This window comes from Peromyscus eremicus, chromosome 4, assembly GCF_949786415.1.
Source record: "Peromyscus eremicus chromosome 4, PerEre_H2_v1, whole genome shotgun sequence".
Classification (NCBI taxonomy): domain Eukaryota; kingdom Metazoa; phylum Chordata; class Mammalia; order Rodentia; family Cricetidae; genus Peromyscus; species Peromyscus eremicus.
Window position 1 is genome coordinate 147,030,504 of NC_081419.1, and position 16,766 is coordinate 147,047,269.

The following is a 16,766-nucleotide window of genomic DNA, read 5'->3' on the forward strand; positions in this document are numbered from 1 at the left end:
GGGTGTAGGATGGGAAGGAATGAACTCCTGCAGAGCCTCCTGAGGAGGGATGCCTCTGCCCCTGCTGAACCCTAGGGGACCTCACTACACACACACACACACACACACACACACACACACACACACACACACACACATACATTTTCTCTTGCACTCACATAAGACAGATGAGCAATCCTCCTAGAGTTCCCATCACATCCCATGCACTAATTAAACTATTGGAAATGAGATCCTAAGCTCCTCAAAGTGACGAAAACAGACAAACGCTCACATCAAAAACAACCATTTCTGGGTAGAAGGGAACGGTACCAGTGAGAGAAGGACAAGTTGTTCTAGAGCCTGAGGTAAGGGCTGGTGTTGGTGGCAATCTTTTCTAACCCTTTTGGGCTTCCTGGGAGGGGACACTTGGGCGACTGTCCCTTTCCATCTTGGGTTGACTACTAATTGGCTTCTTGAAGTGAAAATCAATACAGAGTGGAAATAGATTGTCTGAGGTCAAGTAGCTAACACCCTGGGTCTTTCCTACATGCCAGTGTAGTACTGCATACATCCCAACCTTGGAACGCTGGTGTCCAAGCCCCTTCTGCGGGAAGAGAGCCGCTGGATCCCCCCGGCACCAAAGGCAGGGAGTAGCTTTGGCTTTTGGGGCACACCTTGCCCCTTCCACTGAACCTTCAGTTTCTGTGTTTTAAAGAGGAAGAAAAAACTAAGATTCCTTCGGTAACAGTTTATTTTCATATTGGGAAAGGCATCTGGAATCAGGTGCCTCTGTGGGGGCAGTCCTGACTCAGCTGTAACCCAGAGGGACAACATGGGTCCCCTTCGGCAGGGAATGTGTAACTGCTCACAGCCTATCTGGACAGAAGCATCCGTTGGCTTGCAGGTGCATGGCCCTGGGGAGCCCGCCATTCTTACACAGGAGGGGCCCTCTGAGACATGGAGGTACATCCCCACTGCTCTGTTCAGGCTGAGCTCAACATTTCTCCTTCAAGTTTCAACACACTCTCTAGAAGTTTCCATCAAACAAGCACTGATATATTATATTAAAAAATAGTGCAAAATCTCAACATTTATATAAATAGCTCTAAACCCCTGCTTTGTAGGATTTTTTTTTTCTTTACAAGGTAATACACACTTTCGGAGTTGGCACTCAAAAAATTGCCATTTTTTTCTCTTCTAGTTCAGAAAACAACTTTTTTTTTTAATAGGCCTCTTCTAGTACAAAAATACTCCTGCTCTCCCACATACAGCGTCTCTTATTTTATATATATTTATATATATAATATTGCAGATCTTAAACAAAGGTTTTGTGCAAATATGTCTTTAAAGTTAAGTGAAACCATCATAAACAAAAGAAATTAAGCATTCACACATGGAGCTCAACTAAGAACAATGGGAAAAGACTAGTGGAGGATTTTTTCTTTTGCCTTCAAGACACAGCTCAACAAAGAAACGTGGTTTTTTTTTTTTTTTTTTTTTGCAAGCTTTCTGAGCTTCTGCATTCAGACCACACAGAACATGTAAATATTTACACACAGAGGAGAGCTGGCACACGCCACAGGGCCTGTGTGTCCCCTGCCTTCCACTCTCTTCTCTCTTAAGTGCGGAGTGTTTTTGCTGTTTTGCCTACAGGTGCCCCGGCCCCCACTCTTAGAGGGGGTGACCTTTCTGCTTCTCCTTCTCCTTGTTCTCCAGGGGGGCAATGTGAGGGTGATGGAGCCGGGTCCCCTCTAGCAGGGAGGGCGGCCCGTTACTCTGCTGGTGCTGGAAGGAGGACCCTGGGTAGTGACCGATGACCTCACTGTAGGTGGGGGGCGGCCCCTCCATGCGCCCCCCACTGCTGTAGCAGGTAGCGCTGATGCCCGAGTTACTGCTGGGAGGGCAGGGGCCTCCCAGCATGGCGCTGTCCATAAGGTCGCTGTCGAAGATGGTCCGGTTGGGGGGTGCACGCACAGACTCTCGGTTCAGCTCCAGCTGTTGCTCAGGGTCCCGTAGCTGGAGGGTGCAGGGACCCTGGTAGGGCGGGGGCTCCTCCCCATCAGACAGTGAGATGGTAGGTGGCAGGGCAATCTCCTGCTGCAGGTAGGGGTAGGTGGGCTGGAAACGGCTCCGCTGGACGAGGGGGGGCACAGCCAGGCGGCCAGCGGGTCGAGGCGGGGCATAGACCTGTGGCTGGAGCGGGCAGAGTAGGCTCAGGGAGGGAGGCAGACTCAGGTTGGGTCCCCAGATCCAGAGACTGAGCTGTGGGCTCAGGAGGGGCTGCCCCAGGTGAACCCCTGGGAACTCCTAGAAACAGGGCCAGCTGCAGATGCTGCTGCTGATGCCCCTGGAGTTGGAGTGTGTGATCCTGGACAAGGGCTCTGAGAGCAAGGGTAGTTACTACAGGAGGGGAGGTGGGGGCTTGTTCTTACCTCTGGCATTCCGGCTGACACCGTACTCTCGGAGGGCCAGAGGCATCCTTCCTGTAGAGTGGAAAGGGATACAGGGTCAACAGTGGACAGAGCTGTTGACACAAGGTTCCACCCATCCTAAACACAAACTTTTCATCCAGAAGTCTTGGGCCCATCCACTTCTCATCCTCCACCCTCCCCACATCTGTGTGGTCAAGGACAAGATCACATCGGCCTTCTTGGCTTCTCCTGCAGCTTCTGCTACTGTCCCGTCAGGCTTTCCAATGCACACACGTCATCCGTGAGATACCCTCTCTCAAAGCCTTCAGGCAGCTCCCCTGGGCATTACAGCGAATCTGCAACTGGCTTATAAGGAAGCCCAACATGGCCTTCCCGCCTGCCTTCTCTTCCAGAACTGCTTGCTCCCTGTGTGATCTTGCCCAAAATGTTTAACTTTGACCTGGCAGGTTCAGCATCTGAACATGTGGATACATACACTTGGCTGGAGACATTAGTGAATTTCATGATGAATGTCACAACCACCTGACCCCCAGGATACATGAGAAAGTGATAGGTGCCACCACTGCCCCCACCCCCAGACTGACAGAAATCAGGTATGACATGTCTCAGCATGCTAAGCATGTGCCACAGGGCCTGTGGATTGACTACTCTACTTGGGCCCAGTTTCCTGTTGATGTTCAGTGCCCAAGTCTCTACAGAACAGTGGCTCTCACCCTGTGTGTGGCAACCCTCTTGGGGGTCACATATCAGATATCCTGCACATTGGAGATTAACATTACGATTCATAACAGTATCAAAATTACAGTTATGAAGTAGCAATAAAAATAATTTTATGGTTGGGGGGGTCACCACAACATGAGGAGCTGTATTAAAGGGTCGCAGCGTTAGGAAGGTTGGGAATCATTGCTTTAGAGTCTCAAACACCTTTATTAATAAACAGACACGGAGTCATTTGTGTGAGGATTGACACTCCCGAAGCTCATGTCCTCTGCTGTGACATCCCAGGAGGGAGCTGAGCTGCTGAGTGGCTCTTGGTGTAACTCCCAGCCTGGGGAGAGGATGCCTTAATTCCGGCTTCATTGAGATGTACCTACAGAAGTAATACACTTGAACATTCAAAGCCTACAATCTGGTCAAATACAGACATCCCATCACTGCAATCCAGATGAACACATCCTATCACTCTAAAGCTGGTCTGGGCTGCCACTTCCCTGAGTTTGGGGAAGAAAGTCCCTCCCCCAAGCTGCAGAGGCTTGCAGTTCACCCAGTGGCCACTAGGCGGTTCTGGGACGGCACCTACAGGTGGAGACGGTCTCTCTCCCATACAGTGAATGGCCCAGCTGCCTTTAAGATGTACAAGCCAGACCCACAGGTGTCTCCTGCCAGCTCCTCCTGCTGTCCTCACTCCACCCACTGGAGTCTCCCTCAGCTCTCCCTCCCCCACACAGCCACCCAGTCCACTTGCCTGGGCACCTCTGCCTGCTGGATAGTGAAGGCCTGAGCTGGTCTCCCAGCCCTGCCTTGAATATTAAGCCAGGCACACGCTTAGGGAGATGGGAGCTCTTCCACAGGGGAGGCAGCAGGGCTTGCAAAGAGGTTTCCACAGGCCTCATATGCTGCATCCCCAGGGTCCTGCCTCTGCTCTGCCTCTGCCCCTGCCCACTGGGCCCAGTCCTTCCTTACCCACACCCTCCCACCAATTTGCTGAGATGCTTTTGCATTTCCTTCAGCCTTCAGGATGAGCAGCCAGGCCCACCCTGCCAGCAAACCTCGCAGCCCTCACAAGTGTTTCCTGGCCTATAGCATGTACGATGTACTCCTCCCCTACCTCTGATCCCAGCTGTCCCAGCTAATTTTTGTCAGTTTGACATGACCTAGAGTCACCTAGAAGAAGGAATCTCAACTGAAAAATGGCCGGAATCAGCTTGGCCTATTGCCAGCTGGTGAGATACTGTCTTGATTGATGATTGATGAGGAGGGTCTAGCCCACCGTGGGTGACACCATCCTTGGGCAAGCTGGCCTGAGCTAGCTGAGCATTCGCTGGAGCGTGAGACAGCAAGCAACGCTCCCCCATGGTTTCTGCTTCAGGTCCCTGCCTGAGTTCCTGTCCTGACTTCCCTCAATGATGAACTGTGACCTGGAAGTGTGAGCTGAAGTAAGCCCTTCCTCATCTAAGCTGCCTTTGGTCCCAATGTTTTATCACAGCAACAGAAAAGCAAACCAGAACACTAGCCCTTCCCCTCCTACACACAACCTCATCTTCTCTGTCCATAATGACCTGTCTACATGCCTCACTCTGAAAAGCTGCAGTTTTACCGGGAGGGGCTACCATACCCCCATGACTACTGTCCAGTGTGGTTCACAGCACATGCTTAAGGTATGGCCCTCAGCCACCACGCAGCTGTCACTTAGTGCTCCCTAACCCTGGGGCTTCAGGCAGCTGCTGTGGGGAGGTGGAGGACAGCCCCTCCCTCCTTTCTTCTAGAACTTTGTGTTCCTTGGCCTATTGTGGCTCTGGGGCTCCTTCTTGCTCCTGACACTGGCTGGGGTACTGGCTCCTGTTCTGTGATCACTTCTCAGTTGGGTTGCCAAAGTTCACCACGGCTTCTCCATAGCCTCTCCCTGGACTTCCCCAAAGCAGGAATCTGCCAGCCATTTCCACAAAGGGTCAGAATAACATTTCTGTATGCATGAACTCTCAAAGAATAACCAAAAACATTATACCAGAAAAAACTAAAACTCCAAACAGTTTCTGCTTTATTAAACCCTAATACTTCACAGACACTAACAGGCATGGTTGTGCACCAATAAAACTTTATTCACAAACCCAGGCATACAGCCTTTGGGCCAGACCAGTTTGTTGATGATGTCCACCTAACTCCAACTCCAGATCGAGGGCTACTACCGGCCTGGAAAGTCCCTTCAGGCTGCTGCTTCCTGGCAGGGGTCTGACTGTCTCCTCAGCTCCACAGTGACAATAGTCCCTTCTCTGTGGGCAATTAGTCACCATCAAATTCTGCAAAGCAAACCTCTGGCAGGTAGAAAGCTGGGACCCACCCTGACACAGGGTGAGAAAGGCCTGAATCTCTTTGAAGCTGGGTATAGATGTAGGCCTTAGCTCCCACTCTGGCTGACCCCTGTATCTGGTTTTACTATAGTTTTGCCTTTGGCCCCAGAACACGACTCTTGGCAGGCTAGGCTCCATGGGAAGCAGGAGGCCTAGGCCAAGGGTTGATGAGAAGATAAAGCATGGCTTCCTCCCAGCCCCTAGGTGAGCTCCTGGTCTTAAGTGATCTTGTTGACAAACCACACTCCCCAGGGAGCCACTGACAAAGTGGTGCATCCAGCCAAGTCCAATGGGAGCAGGCACAGGCTGTGAGGGGCGGACAGGAAGTCAAGGCAGGGACCAACGGTCTCAACGGACACATGAAGGACAGCGGGTGGATGCTTGGGAGTGGGCATGTGTGTCCCCCCGACCCTCCTGCTCATAACTTCTTCCTGTTTATCACATGGGTCTAGGGAGAGGTGACCTGCACATAAGGCAGGTGTACTGAGACGAAACTGTAGCCCACTCACACCAGTAGGAGGGGACCCCCAACTCCAAGGTCTCCTTGAAAAGTAGCTATTGCCAGAGAGATCCAAGGGCCAAGGCCTGGATGGGCAGGAGAGCCTAGCGTGACACACTGAGCCCAGGCAGACAATTGTAGCAGACATCTTAGATGTAGGAAAGAGAGGGAGTCCCAGGGGGAATTGTCACCTTCTGCTCCAGGCCTCCCCTGGGCTCCCTGTTTATCCAGCCAGGTGGCCCTGGGGAGGAGGGCCATAGTCTTGTCTGTCTGTCTCAGGCGCTGAGTTCAGGTGTCCATGCAGAACAAGCTCCTCCCCCTCCACCATCTGCACCCAGAGCCTCTCTGTTTTCTCATTCCACACTGCTGGCTAACTGCACCCCACAGCGGGCTGTGGGATCTTCACATAACCCTGATGTGAAAGCTGTTCGGCCTTAGGCAAGTGCTCCACCTCTCTGAGCTCTAGTTTCTCCTCTAAGGGAGTGAGCCCTGGACGCAGCTCATGGCTGGTGCCCTGTGAAGAACACTTGCCAGGCAGATGGCAGTGCCTGTTGCTAGGTAACAGAGATAACAAATGAGCCAGGTGAGCCAGGGCATGGCAGGCAGGATTCCTACACAGCAGGTGCCGGCTTTGCCCTCAGGATGTGTCTTGGGCTTCAGTCAGGAGTGCCTGTGTCTCTGTCACAGTTCTTGCCCCGATGAACTCGTGATGCCCTGAAACTGGGCCTGACGCAAGCGGAGATGCCCAAAGCTGCCAGGGACAACCCTGCTGTCTCAGGCAACGGGCAGTTCTGTCTTGGCTTAGCTCTTAGACTCTAGGTGCCTCTGCCAGCCTGGGACATCCCCCAAAACTGGAGCACTCTGCCCAGCATGGCCCATCTCATGCCATCCTCCAAGCACCTGCTGAGCCATCCTGGAGCAGGACTGCCTCCTGGGGCTGCACATGCGCTAGCTCTCTCCTGCCACTGCCTGCCTGGCCGACAGCAACTTCCTGTCCTGCACTGTGAGCCACAAAGAGACGACAGCTCCCTTTGTCCCACTGTCAAAGATGGTGAACACCTGAGGGCAAGACAGAGGTTCCCAAAGGGGCCCCATGTCACAGTCAAGAGGGCAAGTGCCACCCACAGGCAGTGATTCTGGAGTCCGGTGGGGATGCTGTTGAGTCCCAGGAAGTCCCTGATGCTCACAGTGCTGATGCATCAAAACACAAACTTATGTCAGCCAGGGTCCCCTCAGGCAAAGTATGGCTGTTCCTCAGTACTACAGAGGGCAGTTTTAGGATCCCCAGAGGTACCAAGACCAGTTTTGCTCAAGCCCTTCGTGTGTGTGTGTGTGTGTGTGTGTGTGTGTGTGTGTGTGTGTGTGTGTACACTTGCTTGCTTGCATAGAGATCAAGTGGCTCCTCTGGGTGCATTAAGGTTACCACTAGGTGACTGACCCTGGTAGGATGTAAATAAATGACCTGTGACTAGTTACACAGTGTCATTCAGGCTAACAAGGGGCCCAACACACATAGGAATGCTTGCTTCCTGGGCTCTGAGGATGGCTGAGCCCCTGAACTCTTATCCCAAGGCTAGACGGACTTGGTCCTCCCTCCCTCTTAGGAGCATCATGTCTCCAGCCACAAAGCTGGACCTCAGAGCTGCTCACCCACAGCTTCCCCCAAGCCGGAAGCCCCTTATGTGGAGCCCCTGCCTCTGTATGATTTTCTGCCACCCACAGTCCTGGGATGGTCCTGGCTGTCTCCTGTGCCAGGGGAGCTTGGGCACACAGGGAGCCCTCAGCAGAGAGCTGGCGGGTGAGGTATCACGTGGATGAGGCAGCCTTCCAGCCAGAGATGGCTAGCTTACCATGTCAAGCCTGAATTACCCATGTGCCGCCTTTGCTGGCTCATCATTCCTGAGGAGCCAGATGAGATTCAAGCCCAGGGAGAGGCTCTTGCGTGTCCAGTTGCTTCCATGGCATCCCAAGGCACTTGGACTACATGGCCCCAGTGCTGGTGGCATGTTGGCGAGAGGGTAGGACTGCCACCTCCTTCTATCTAGGTCACAGCCACAGGACTGGGGCCATCTTTCCCACACCTCTGTCCCGGTGGGCACCCAGTCAAGCACCAGCTGCTGCCTCTCTGCTCTATGTCATCTAGCTTCTCAATGGCCTTGGGAGGCCTGACCTGCCACCACACACCCTAGCTGTCTCCTGTCTCCCTGCTCCCCCCAACCCTGTTCCCACTCAGTCTACAACAACGGAGGTTAAGATGAATCCTAGTCCTGCCTTGCACAGTGGGGCTCCTCAGAGAGGCTCTGGAAGCCCACGAAAATCGTACCTGACCCCTCCTGCTTCCTCTGGGAAGACAGCAGAAGCCTCTCTGCGGTAGCTGATCCCAGGGTAGTGCTGGGTATTCAGGCACATGTCCCCTCTGCCCCGAAGGTGCACATTCCTCCAGCCCAAACCTCCAGTCACCCCTGGGCCTCCCGCACCTCAGAGCAGGCTGAGCCAAACCCACGAGGCAGTTCCTGTTCTGCTGACTGCGGGAAGTCAGGGGTTTCTGGGCCCATATCCTGGTTCCTGAGGCACTCAAGTAGGGTAATGTGGGTGTTGAGTCAGAGTGTTCCATGCAGCTGGAAACCCAGGCGGCAGCCCCGATAGTCACTTACTGAGGACAGTCCGTCATCTCTCCTCCTGGCCTGGCTGTGCCGGCTGATGAAGGAGCGGGCTGATAGCTTGTAGTGGCTCAGCAGGCATGTGATCATCACCACCATCACCATCATCACTACCACGATGACCACTATCTGCACGAACTCCAACTCCGCTGTGGGGAAGAGAGACACATGAGACTTTAGGGCCAGCCTCCAAAGGCTCCCATCTACATAAGGCTGAGGCAAGGGGAGAAGGCAGCTCAGAGAGCCTGTCCAGAACACGGCCTGGCTCCAACCACGGACATGCGTGGAGACACAGTCTCAGTCCTCAGAGATGCTAGGCATGGCCTGGCTCTCAGAAAGGAACCTGTGTTTTAGATCCCTGTGGCTGGAGTCCTTTCACTTATGGGGCCTGGGGAACAATGTGGGGAAGAGGGGGCTCATGGGGGCTGAGGGAATGCTGGAGTAGGCTGTGATCAGAAGCAGAGGCAATACATGGGCATGCATGTACACAAGACCAGCCCAGTGCAGGGGTCTCCAATATACTAACAGTCACATACCCCAACAAGCAACGTTTCAACCTTCCTACCCACAAAACAACAGCCCAACACTCTTACACACCCCAGCCTTTTCCGCCACCAACATTCCAATCCGCCTGTGTATCTCAAAATAACATCCCAATACTCCTACACACCCCAACTCCCCACCAACTTCCCAAACCCCCTACACCCTCAAACAGCCCAACATTCCAACACTCCAACACTTCTTCATTCCCCAAACAACAGCCCAGAGTTTCTATGTCAACATTCTGACATATACGCAAACCCTCCTAAACACCCCAAAATAACAGTCCTATACTCCCATGTTCTTCTTCATCTCAACTTTCCAAACCTCCTACACTCCCCAAAACAACAGCCTAAAGTATGTTCATCCTGTACACCCTGACACTTCATGATGGAGTGACATCTCAAACGCCCCAACCCTTCCACACCCCTCAAAACAGCCCACTACTCCACACTTCAACACTCCCATATGCATCCCCCAAACCACACCTCAACATTCTGATGCTCCAGAAAATACCTGAGTAAGCAATGGGCCAACCCTGCTTCACACCTCAGACACCTCAGGAAACACAAGACAACTCATACACACAACACACAGCTACATAGATAACCCGTAAGCACACACACACCACATAGCCACAGATAACCCATAAGCACACACACCACACAGTCACACAGCCACACAGATAGCCCACACATCATACAACCACACAGATAGCCCACACAACACACAACCACACAGATAACTCATAAGCCCACACACCACACAACCACACAGATAACCCATAAGCACATACACCACACAGTCACACAAACTTACACTTACCACACAGGGTCATGGTTAGAGGCTCCTCCTAGCGAAGGCCTCAGACACATCCCAGGTACTGCACATATTGGGATCCTTATTTTTTTTTTTCTCTTCCTGTTTTTGGTTTTGGCTTATTTCTCCCCTAGAAAGAGGAAAAGCCTTCCAGCGCTGGGAAGGGAAGAAGCTATTTTGACACTGTTTAGGCTGCGGGTGGTTCTGCTGAGTCCAGTGGGCTGTGGCCCGGCAGCTGGCCACAGCTGGTGCCAGCAGAGCCCCCAGCAACAGGCAGGACTCCAGGAGCCTTGCAGGGCACTGGATTCGGCAGACAACGGGCAACCGCAAAGGCCTTGCTGGAGGTGGAGGCACCATGATGAGTCTTGGAGGGAAGACCTAGGGGGAGCACTCCCTAATGCAAAAGAGGGAAGGGACCCCAAGGCAACAAGTTCAGTTGCAAGAGTAAGCCAGCTCTGCACTAACCAAGGACAGGAACTGAGGAGGAGGGGTTGGAAGACACCATCGGCCCAAACCTCAAACCCTGGCAGGATTAACTCTCTTCTCTGGTTTCCTCATTGCCTTGAGCAGGGCAACAGCACACTCAAGGTGGGCACTGTACTGTGAACGGGTAGACACTCAAGGGCCTCCCACTGTCCCAGGTCAGCCCCTCAGCCCCAGCCAGTCTCTAGAATACTGGCTTCCCTTTCTGTTGCCAACACCCCCACAGCTGCTCACCAGACAGACCCACAGGTCCGCCACACCACTGGTCACTGCATGTGCTATGAAAATCATCTAGGCAGGACCCACCCCGCTACTGAAGGTCTGTGAGGCTGAGACTGCCCTTCCCCTGATGTAAGTGCTTTCTCAGGCCCCATCGGAGGGCAGTCTTCAAGCTGAAACAGAACCCGAAGGAGTGGTTCACAAATTCCAAGCACTCACAGCTGGGACTCCAACCCAAGCCTGGGCTGCAGCTGGAGTTCCTGAACTAGGCTCAGTCTCATTTCACCCTGGAGGAGCCAGGCGGGGCTACGGTGGAGAGGGTCAACTAAAGGGTTCTGTTGGGATTCACCCATGCCTCAAATAGGGACCCTTTTAGTGGGGGGTACAGAGCCTGAGTAGAGCCATGGTAAGGGACACCAGGTCACTGCAGCCACACTCCTGTCTCCCCAGGAGAGGTGGGGCTGGGGCTGGGCAGCTTGGCTTGAACGTGCTGGGTACTCCGGTCTGGCTGTCAGAACCCAGGATAAAGTGCAGCATTCAAAGGACACAGGGCCCGCTTTGTGCAATAACACCCACACTCCCCCAAAGGGCCCTCAACCCCTCCCCCTCGACTCTGTGCACTCCTCACCCTGTCCTGAAACACCCCCTCTGGCTGTTTCCAGGGCTTCTGCCCACATCAGGCCTAAAGGGAACAGGGAGGTGTAGACAGCCTTTGTCCCTGGCCTCTGGCAGCCTGAGGGACTGGATAGGCGGCTACACTCCTCGTGGGGTGGTCTGGGGCCCTGGGAAGACTGGGAGACAGCTGAGGCCTCAGGGCTGGCAGGAGCCGACAGGATGTGGGGACAATGGACGTGGCCCCTGCAGGGCCAGTTGGAGTTGACAAGTCTGGGTTCCTGTGTCCAGAAAGCGGGAGAATTGCTCCCCAAAGAGAGGGGAGGACACTGTACACACAAATGTGATCACTTGGTTCCAGGACTACCCACTTTAAGCAAGACCCAGACCCAGAAAATTAATAAACCAGGAGAAGGAAACATGGATCCAAAACATGAAACCAAATCCATGGAGATGTCTAGCAATGTCTTGTGTTGAATGTGGCTGGCCATTGAGCAGGGCAGGAAATGCCCACGAAAGGCTCTCGCGCCTCCACAGGGTGCCCAGCACCCACTGAAGCAAGGTAGGGTGTTGGGTTAGGAAGAGAACACAAGAGTCCTGGTACTTCCATGGCAGGCTACAGATGGACACACCTGGTGTACAGACCAGCCTCCTCAGCAATTCATGCAGGCCAGGTTCAGCTGGACCCATCCCTGGCAAGGCTGGACAGACGAAGCAAAACCATGCCGCAAGGTCCAGGCCACATTGCCCGCAGCAGAGGTGAGAACATGGAGTAAAGCCAGGCATAGTAGCTCATGGCTGTTGTCCCAGTACTTGGGAGGGTGAGGTAGGAGGATTGATGCCAGGTCAAGAGCAGCCTCATCTACACAATGAGCTCCGGGCCAGCCTGGTCCACAGGGTGAGACCTTGTCAATAAATAATAAAAGGAAGCCAATGACATCCTAGCAGTTATCAAACTTTTAGGCAGGAGTGAGAAGGGAGCCATTCTGTGTAGCAAGAAGGGAGACCTCCACAGCTGGTCCCTGGTGCTGACAAGGCTAGCCTGGGCTACATAAGAACCTGTCTCAAAACAAAACAAAATGGGTGTAGTGGCACACACCTTTAATCGAAGCATGGGACAGAGTTTGCCTTTGTCCCAGGGAAGTGGCACTTCAGTTCCGGCTGGTTAAGGTCAAGGTGGCATCCTTTCTGTCAACATCTTTGGTGCCTACTCGAGATGGCAGAGCTATATATACTACATGGAGAAAGAACTGGGTTTGAATCCTAGCCTACAGCTCCTTCCCAATGCAAATTGGGGGTGGGGAGCAAATGGGTCCAACCACCTGGTATCAGGGTAGATGTGCTTCCAGTTAAGAGTGGATCGAAGTGGGGGCTGGAGAGCCAGGCAGATCCACCTGGCTCCTGCTAGCCTTAGAAGGTTTTCCTAGACCAGATGCTCTCCGATAGCCTTCCCCTGGGTCTACCTCAGGGGAGGGTAGCAGCCTCCTTCCTAGTTAACAAGCAGCCCGCACCCGGCCCTGTCTGGCCTCCTGGCCGCACACGGAGGAATTAGGAATCGGCACCGTCTGAAATTTATGAAAATCTAATCTCGTTAGGCCCGCCTGGTGGAGACCCGGCGGGCGGCCTCATTGTCATTCCGAGGAGCCCCAGTCGCTGGGGTTCCGGCCACTCCATCAACAACCCTCCCCCACTGGCTGTTGTATTTGAATATGAACTGGCTCCCCCATGCCCTTGAATTCAAGTAAAATTAGACCAGACGTCAAAGGAATCGCTTTGCCATCTCTCGGGTGCTGTTTCAAACACCCTGAAGGCGCATTTACTTCTTAGTGTAAGAACTTTCGTGATTTTTTTAATTGCTTTTCCTCTGAAGGATTGGGGAGCAGGCAGCAGGTTGTGCTGCACTTTCTGGTTTTCAGGACAGATTTCCAGGCTCTGCCAGGTACCTAGCTCTGGCCAGATGACCTGGAATGGCAAAGTGACACCCCACCTTGCGACTTCAGTCACTGCTATCTTGAAAGCAAGAGGACAAGACACAGCTCGAGGTCAGGAAGGGACTCCACTCCTGGCTGCCTTTTCTGGGTTTTGGTCATTGTTTTGTTTTCCCCCTGCTGAGACAGGGTCTCATTTTGTAGCTCAGGTCGTCCTGGAACTTACTATGTAGACCAGGCTGTCCTCAAAACTCATGAGATCCACTTGCCTCGCTTCCTTCCCAAGTGCTGGGGTTAAGGGCCTGCACCACTACTACACCTGGCTTGTTTTGTTTTGAGACAGGTTCTTATGTAGCCCAGGCTAGCCTCAAACTCAAGGTTATTTTTGACGTTCTGACCCCTGCCTCTACCTCTCACTGAGATTACAAACACCAAGCCAGACATAGGAATGAGGTCAACACTCCAAGATCCTGGGTTCCAATCCTAGCCCTGTCACTTAACTATGCGGGGAAGATGACAGGGGTTAGCAATCCTGATAGATGATGTTCAAACTTACTCTTTGCTATCCACTGCTCATGTCCATTTCTCCTGATAGCCCACTCTGGGACTCTCTCCTCTGACACAGGTTTTCTGTTGCTAGGCAGCAGCCACCGTGTGCCCCCATCAGGACCCTTGCTGCTTCTAGGAATGATTTTTTTTTTTTTTTTTTTTTTTTTTTTAGCACTCACATGCTTGTTCCCATCAGTACTTTCTGGTCTTTGCCCCAACAGCAGCAGCTCAGGGAGGCGTCCCCAGGGCACACTATCTAAAACAGTCCTTTGCATCCAGACTTGAGGACCCCTCCCTTCTGTTTGTTTTTCTCTGTAGCATTCATCTAGAATTCTCGATATGACCCACAGTTCTTGCCTTGCTCCCTAGAACATTGGTCTGAGCTTACTTACTCTCTGTGGTGCCCCAATATTCAGAAGAGTGGGTGTAACACATGTATTCAATCAATGCACATGTTCTCTCTTGAAAGGGTTAGTGTGCCTCTGCGGGTCTGCAGAAGAAGTGGAAGCCAACTGGGATCCAGATAACAGCAAAGGCAGCATGAGAAGCATGCCACGGGGCCAGGAAACACTGACAAGAGGTCACCAAACAGGATGGGCCCACTTAGCTTTAAAAGCTAAGGGCTGGGAGACGGCTCACTGGTCAAGTGCTCAACCCGTGAAAAGCTAGACAGGACAGCACACGTCTGCAATCCCAGCCCTGATCCCTAGGGCTCATCGGCCAGCTGGCCTCTCGTAACTAAAGAGACTGCCTCAAAACACTCCTGAGACACAGCACCAGAGGTTGACCTTTGGCCTCTATGCCTGGGCTTGCACACCTGCAGGCATACACAAATGTAGTGTGTTAAAAATTAAGGTAGACTTCCTAACACAGATTCTACTTTCGGGGGCAAGGGGACACAGAGATCAGGAGGTACACACAGCATGACCATTATGGGAACCCAGATGTCCCCTCCATGGATACATGGACATGCATATGACAGTTATGAACATATACAGTTACATTTATGGTAAAAGACAGAGGGGACAATTAAGGAACATATCCATTTCCAAAGTAACCTAACCTAATCTCTCTGCTGAAAACTTCACCCCTGTGTGATAATGACTGCTGAGGGGTGATGTCTGGGATTGAAGGTGAGAACAGACTAGCTGCTGTACTTTGTATACCCTCAGCAAGACAGGAAGGGGCACTGGGCATCCCCAGGATCCCATGGGTGCACCGAGACCGTCAGCTCATCATTTCCCTTAGGCCTCCCCTCTTTATCTGGCCACACCCACATCGCCACGCTATGAGAGCCAATGGCCCATGGCCTAGCCTCAATGCAGAGAAAATTCCAGAGACAAAGGTACCTTTCTGAACCTTCACATTCTACACATCATGAGGGTGAGAAGGCTCTGAGAGTGTTGCTTCTCCATTATGTTTCACAGAGTGGTCGGGACCCATCTGGCTTCCCATATCTCAGTATTTTTTCCTTGATATATCTTCCATCTACCACCCACCCATCTATTATCCGCCCATCCTCATCCACCTACTCACCCATTCATCCGTGTTTACATCTGTCTGTCCATCATCCAACCATCCATCTATCCAGGCTCTCATCCACTCTCCATCTTCTTTTCCTTGCTAGAATCAAGACTGACATTTTGGGCCCTAAGAAGCTCTGCTCTTGGACCATGATACCTGCACATCCCTGTACCTCCTTTCCAGGCTCAGTCCATTCCTCAAACTCCTGGAGTGACTGGGGAGCCCTGGGCTACCCCTCCTCTGGGCAGGAAATCTTAAAATGGTCAGGCATACTTCAACTCCGCAATCCCTTCAGCCAGAGCCCAGCAGGGTGTGGACAGCAAAGGTTCCACAGGGATCTGCCCACCAGAGGAGGAAACACCAACAGGTACTTAGGAGCCACAGAGTGGAGACAGGGTCAGCTCTACACTACCAGCCTGGTCTTGCTTGCTTCTCTCCTGGCTTACAAAAGACTGTCAGGTAGAGGTGGGTTGCCTTCTCCCTCAGTGGCAGAGTGCAGGCCAGGTTCCCCACTTACTGCAGAGAAACACAGACCTCCATGCTAAGCTGCTGAAGCATGCAGGAGGTGGCCACTCGGGAGGCCAGCATTGAGCGCTGAGACTTTATGTGCATGCAAGGAACAGGCCTGTGAAATAAGGAGTCCCAGGAAGGTGACAGGCCTGTCTAATCACTTGAGAGCCTTGTGATTAAATGCTGCTTCAATAAGGGAAGGCAAAGCCGCGCCTTTTATCTTTCTTGCTATTACCCAAATGGAAAGAACTAATGGGCTTTTTTTTTCTATTGTCACCGGCATCGAACATCTTTAAACACCCGCTGTCAGCACGGCGTCAATCCTGTTCATGAGTTATTGGCAGGGCAGAGAAAATTCACAGTGAGAGAGTGCCTCCATCCATGTGACTGGGGCTGTACCAAAAGATAGTTAAAATAAGCCAGATGGACATGGTTCATTGAGCAAAGGTGGTAGGAGGGCCCAGGACAGGAGCCTGGTGGCAGTGTGGATGGCCACAGCTTTGGATGGGCACCCTGGAACTCACTGTTAAAATCAAGCATTCTCATAACCTTCCAACCCTGCAATTCTAACTTCCAAAGTGGCATCTGACAGAATTAACAGAAGAGTCCTCTGCTGATAGCATACGTGGATGTGTGTGGGGGGTAGGGGTGGGGGGTCACACCGCATGGAGTATTTCTGAAGTGGACAGCTAGATATCACCTCAATGTCACCCAGCAAACCTGGCGCACACCATTATGACACCAGTCAAAAGATGATATCTGTCTGTCTGAGGGCCACTCAGTCTCAGTGTGAGATGTCTGGGGCTCGACAGCCCCCGCCGTGGGGGCTGTTCTGTATATTTAGGGGTGCTGAGCAGCGTTCCTGGACTTTGTCCACCCACTAGATGCAAGAGCTCTCATCACCTCCCTGGTGACATCTACATGTGGTTCTAGATGCTTCCAGA

General features: G+C 52.6%; 1 protein-coding gene across 1 annotated transcript in view; it reads right to left on the reverse strand.

Annotated features, from left to right (window-relative positions):
* Nucleotides 1-712: 712 nt before the first annotated feature.
* The window catches only part of Pmepa1 (prostate transmembrane protein, androgen induced 1), a 52,866-nt gene continuing 36,812 nt past the window's right edge, over nt 713-16,766 (reverse strand). The window contains exons 2-4 of the mRNA XM_059259793.1: nt 8,633-8,787; nt 2,412-2,462; nt 713-2,172 (exon numbers count right to left, since the gene is read on the reverse strand). Of these exons, the coding sequence (XP_059115776.1) occupies nt 1,651-2,172; nt 2,412-2,462; nt 8,633-8,787 (728 nt within the window). The 3' untranslated portion in view covers nt 713-1,650. The remainder of the gene's footprint in view (nt 2,173-2,411; nt 2,463-8,632; nt 8,788-16,766) is intronic.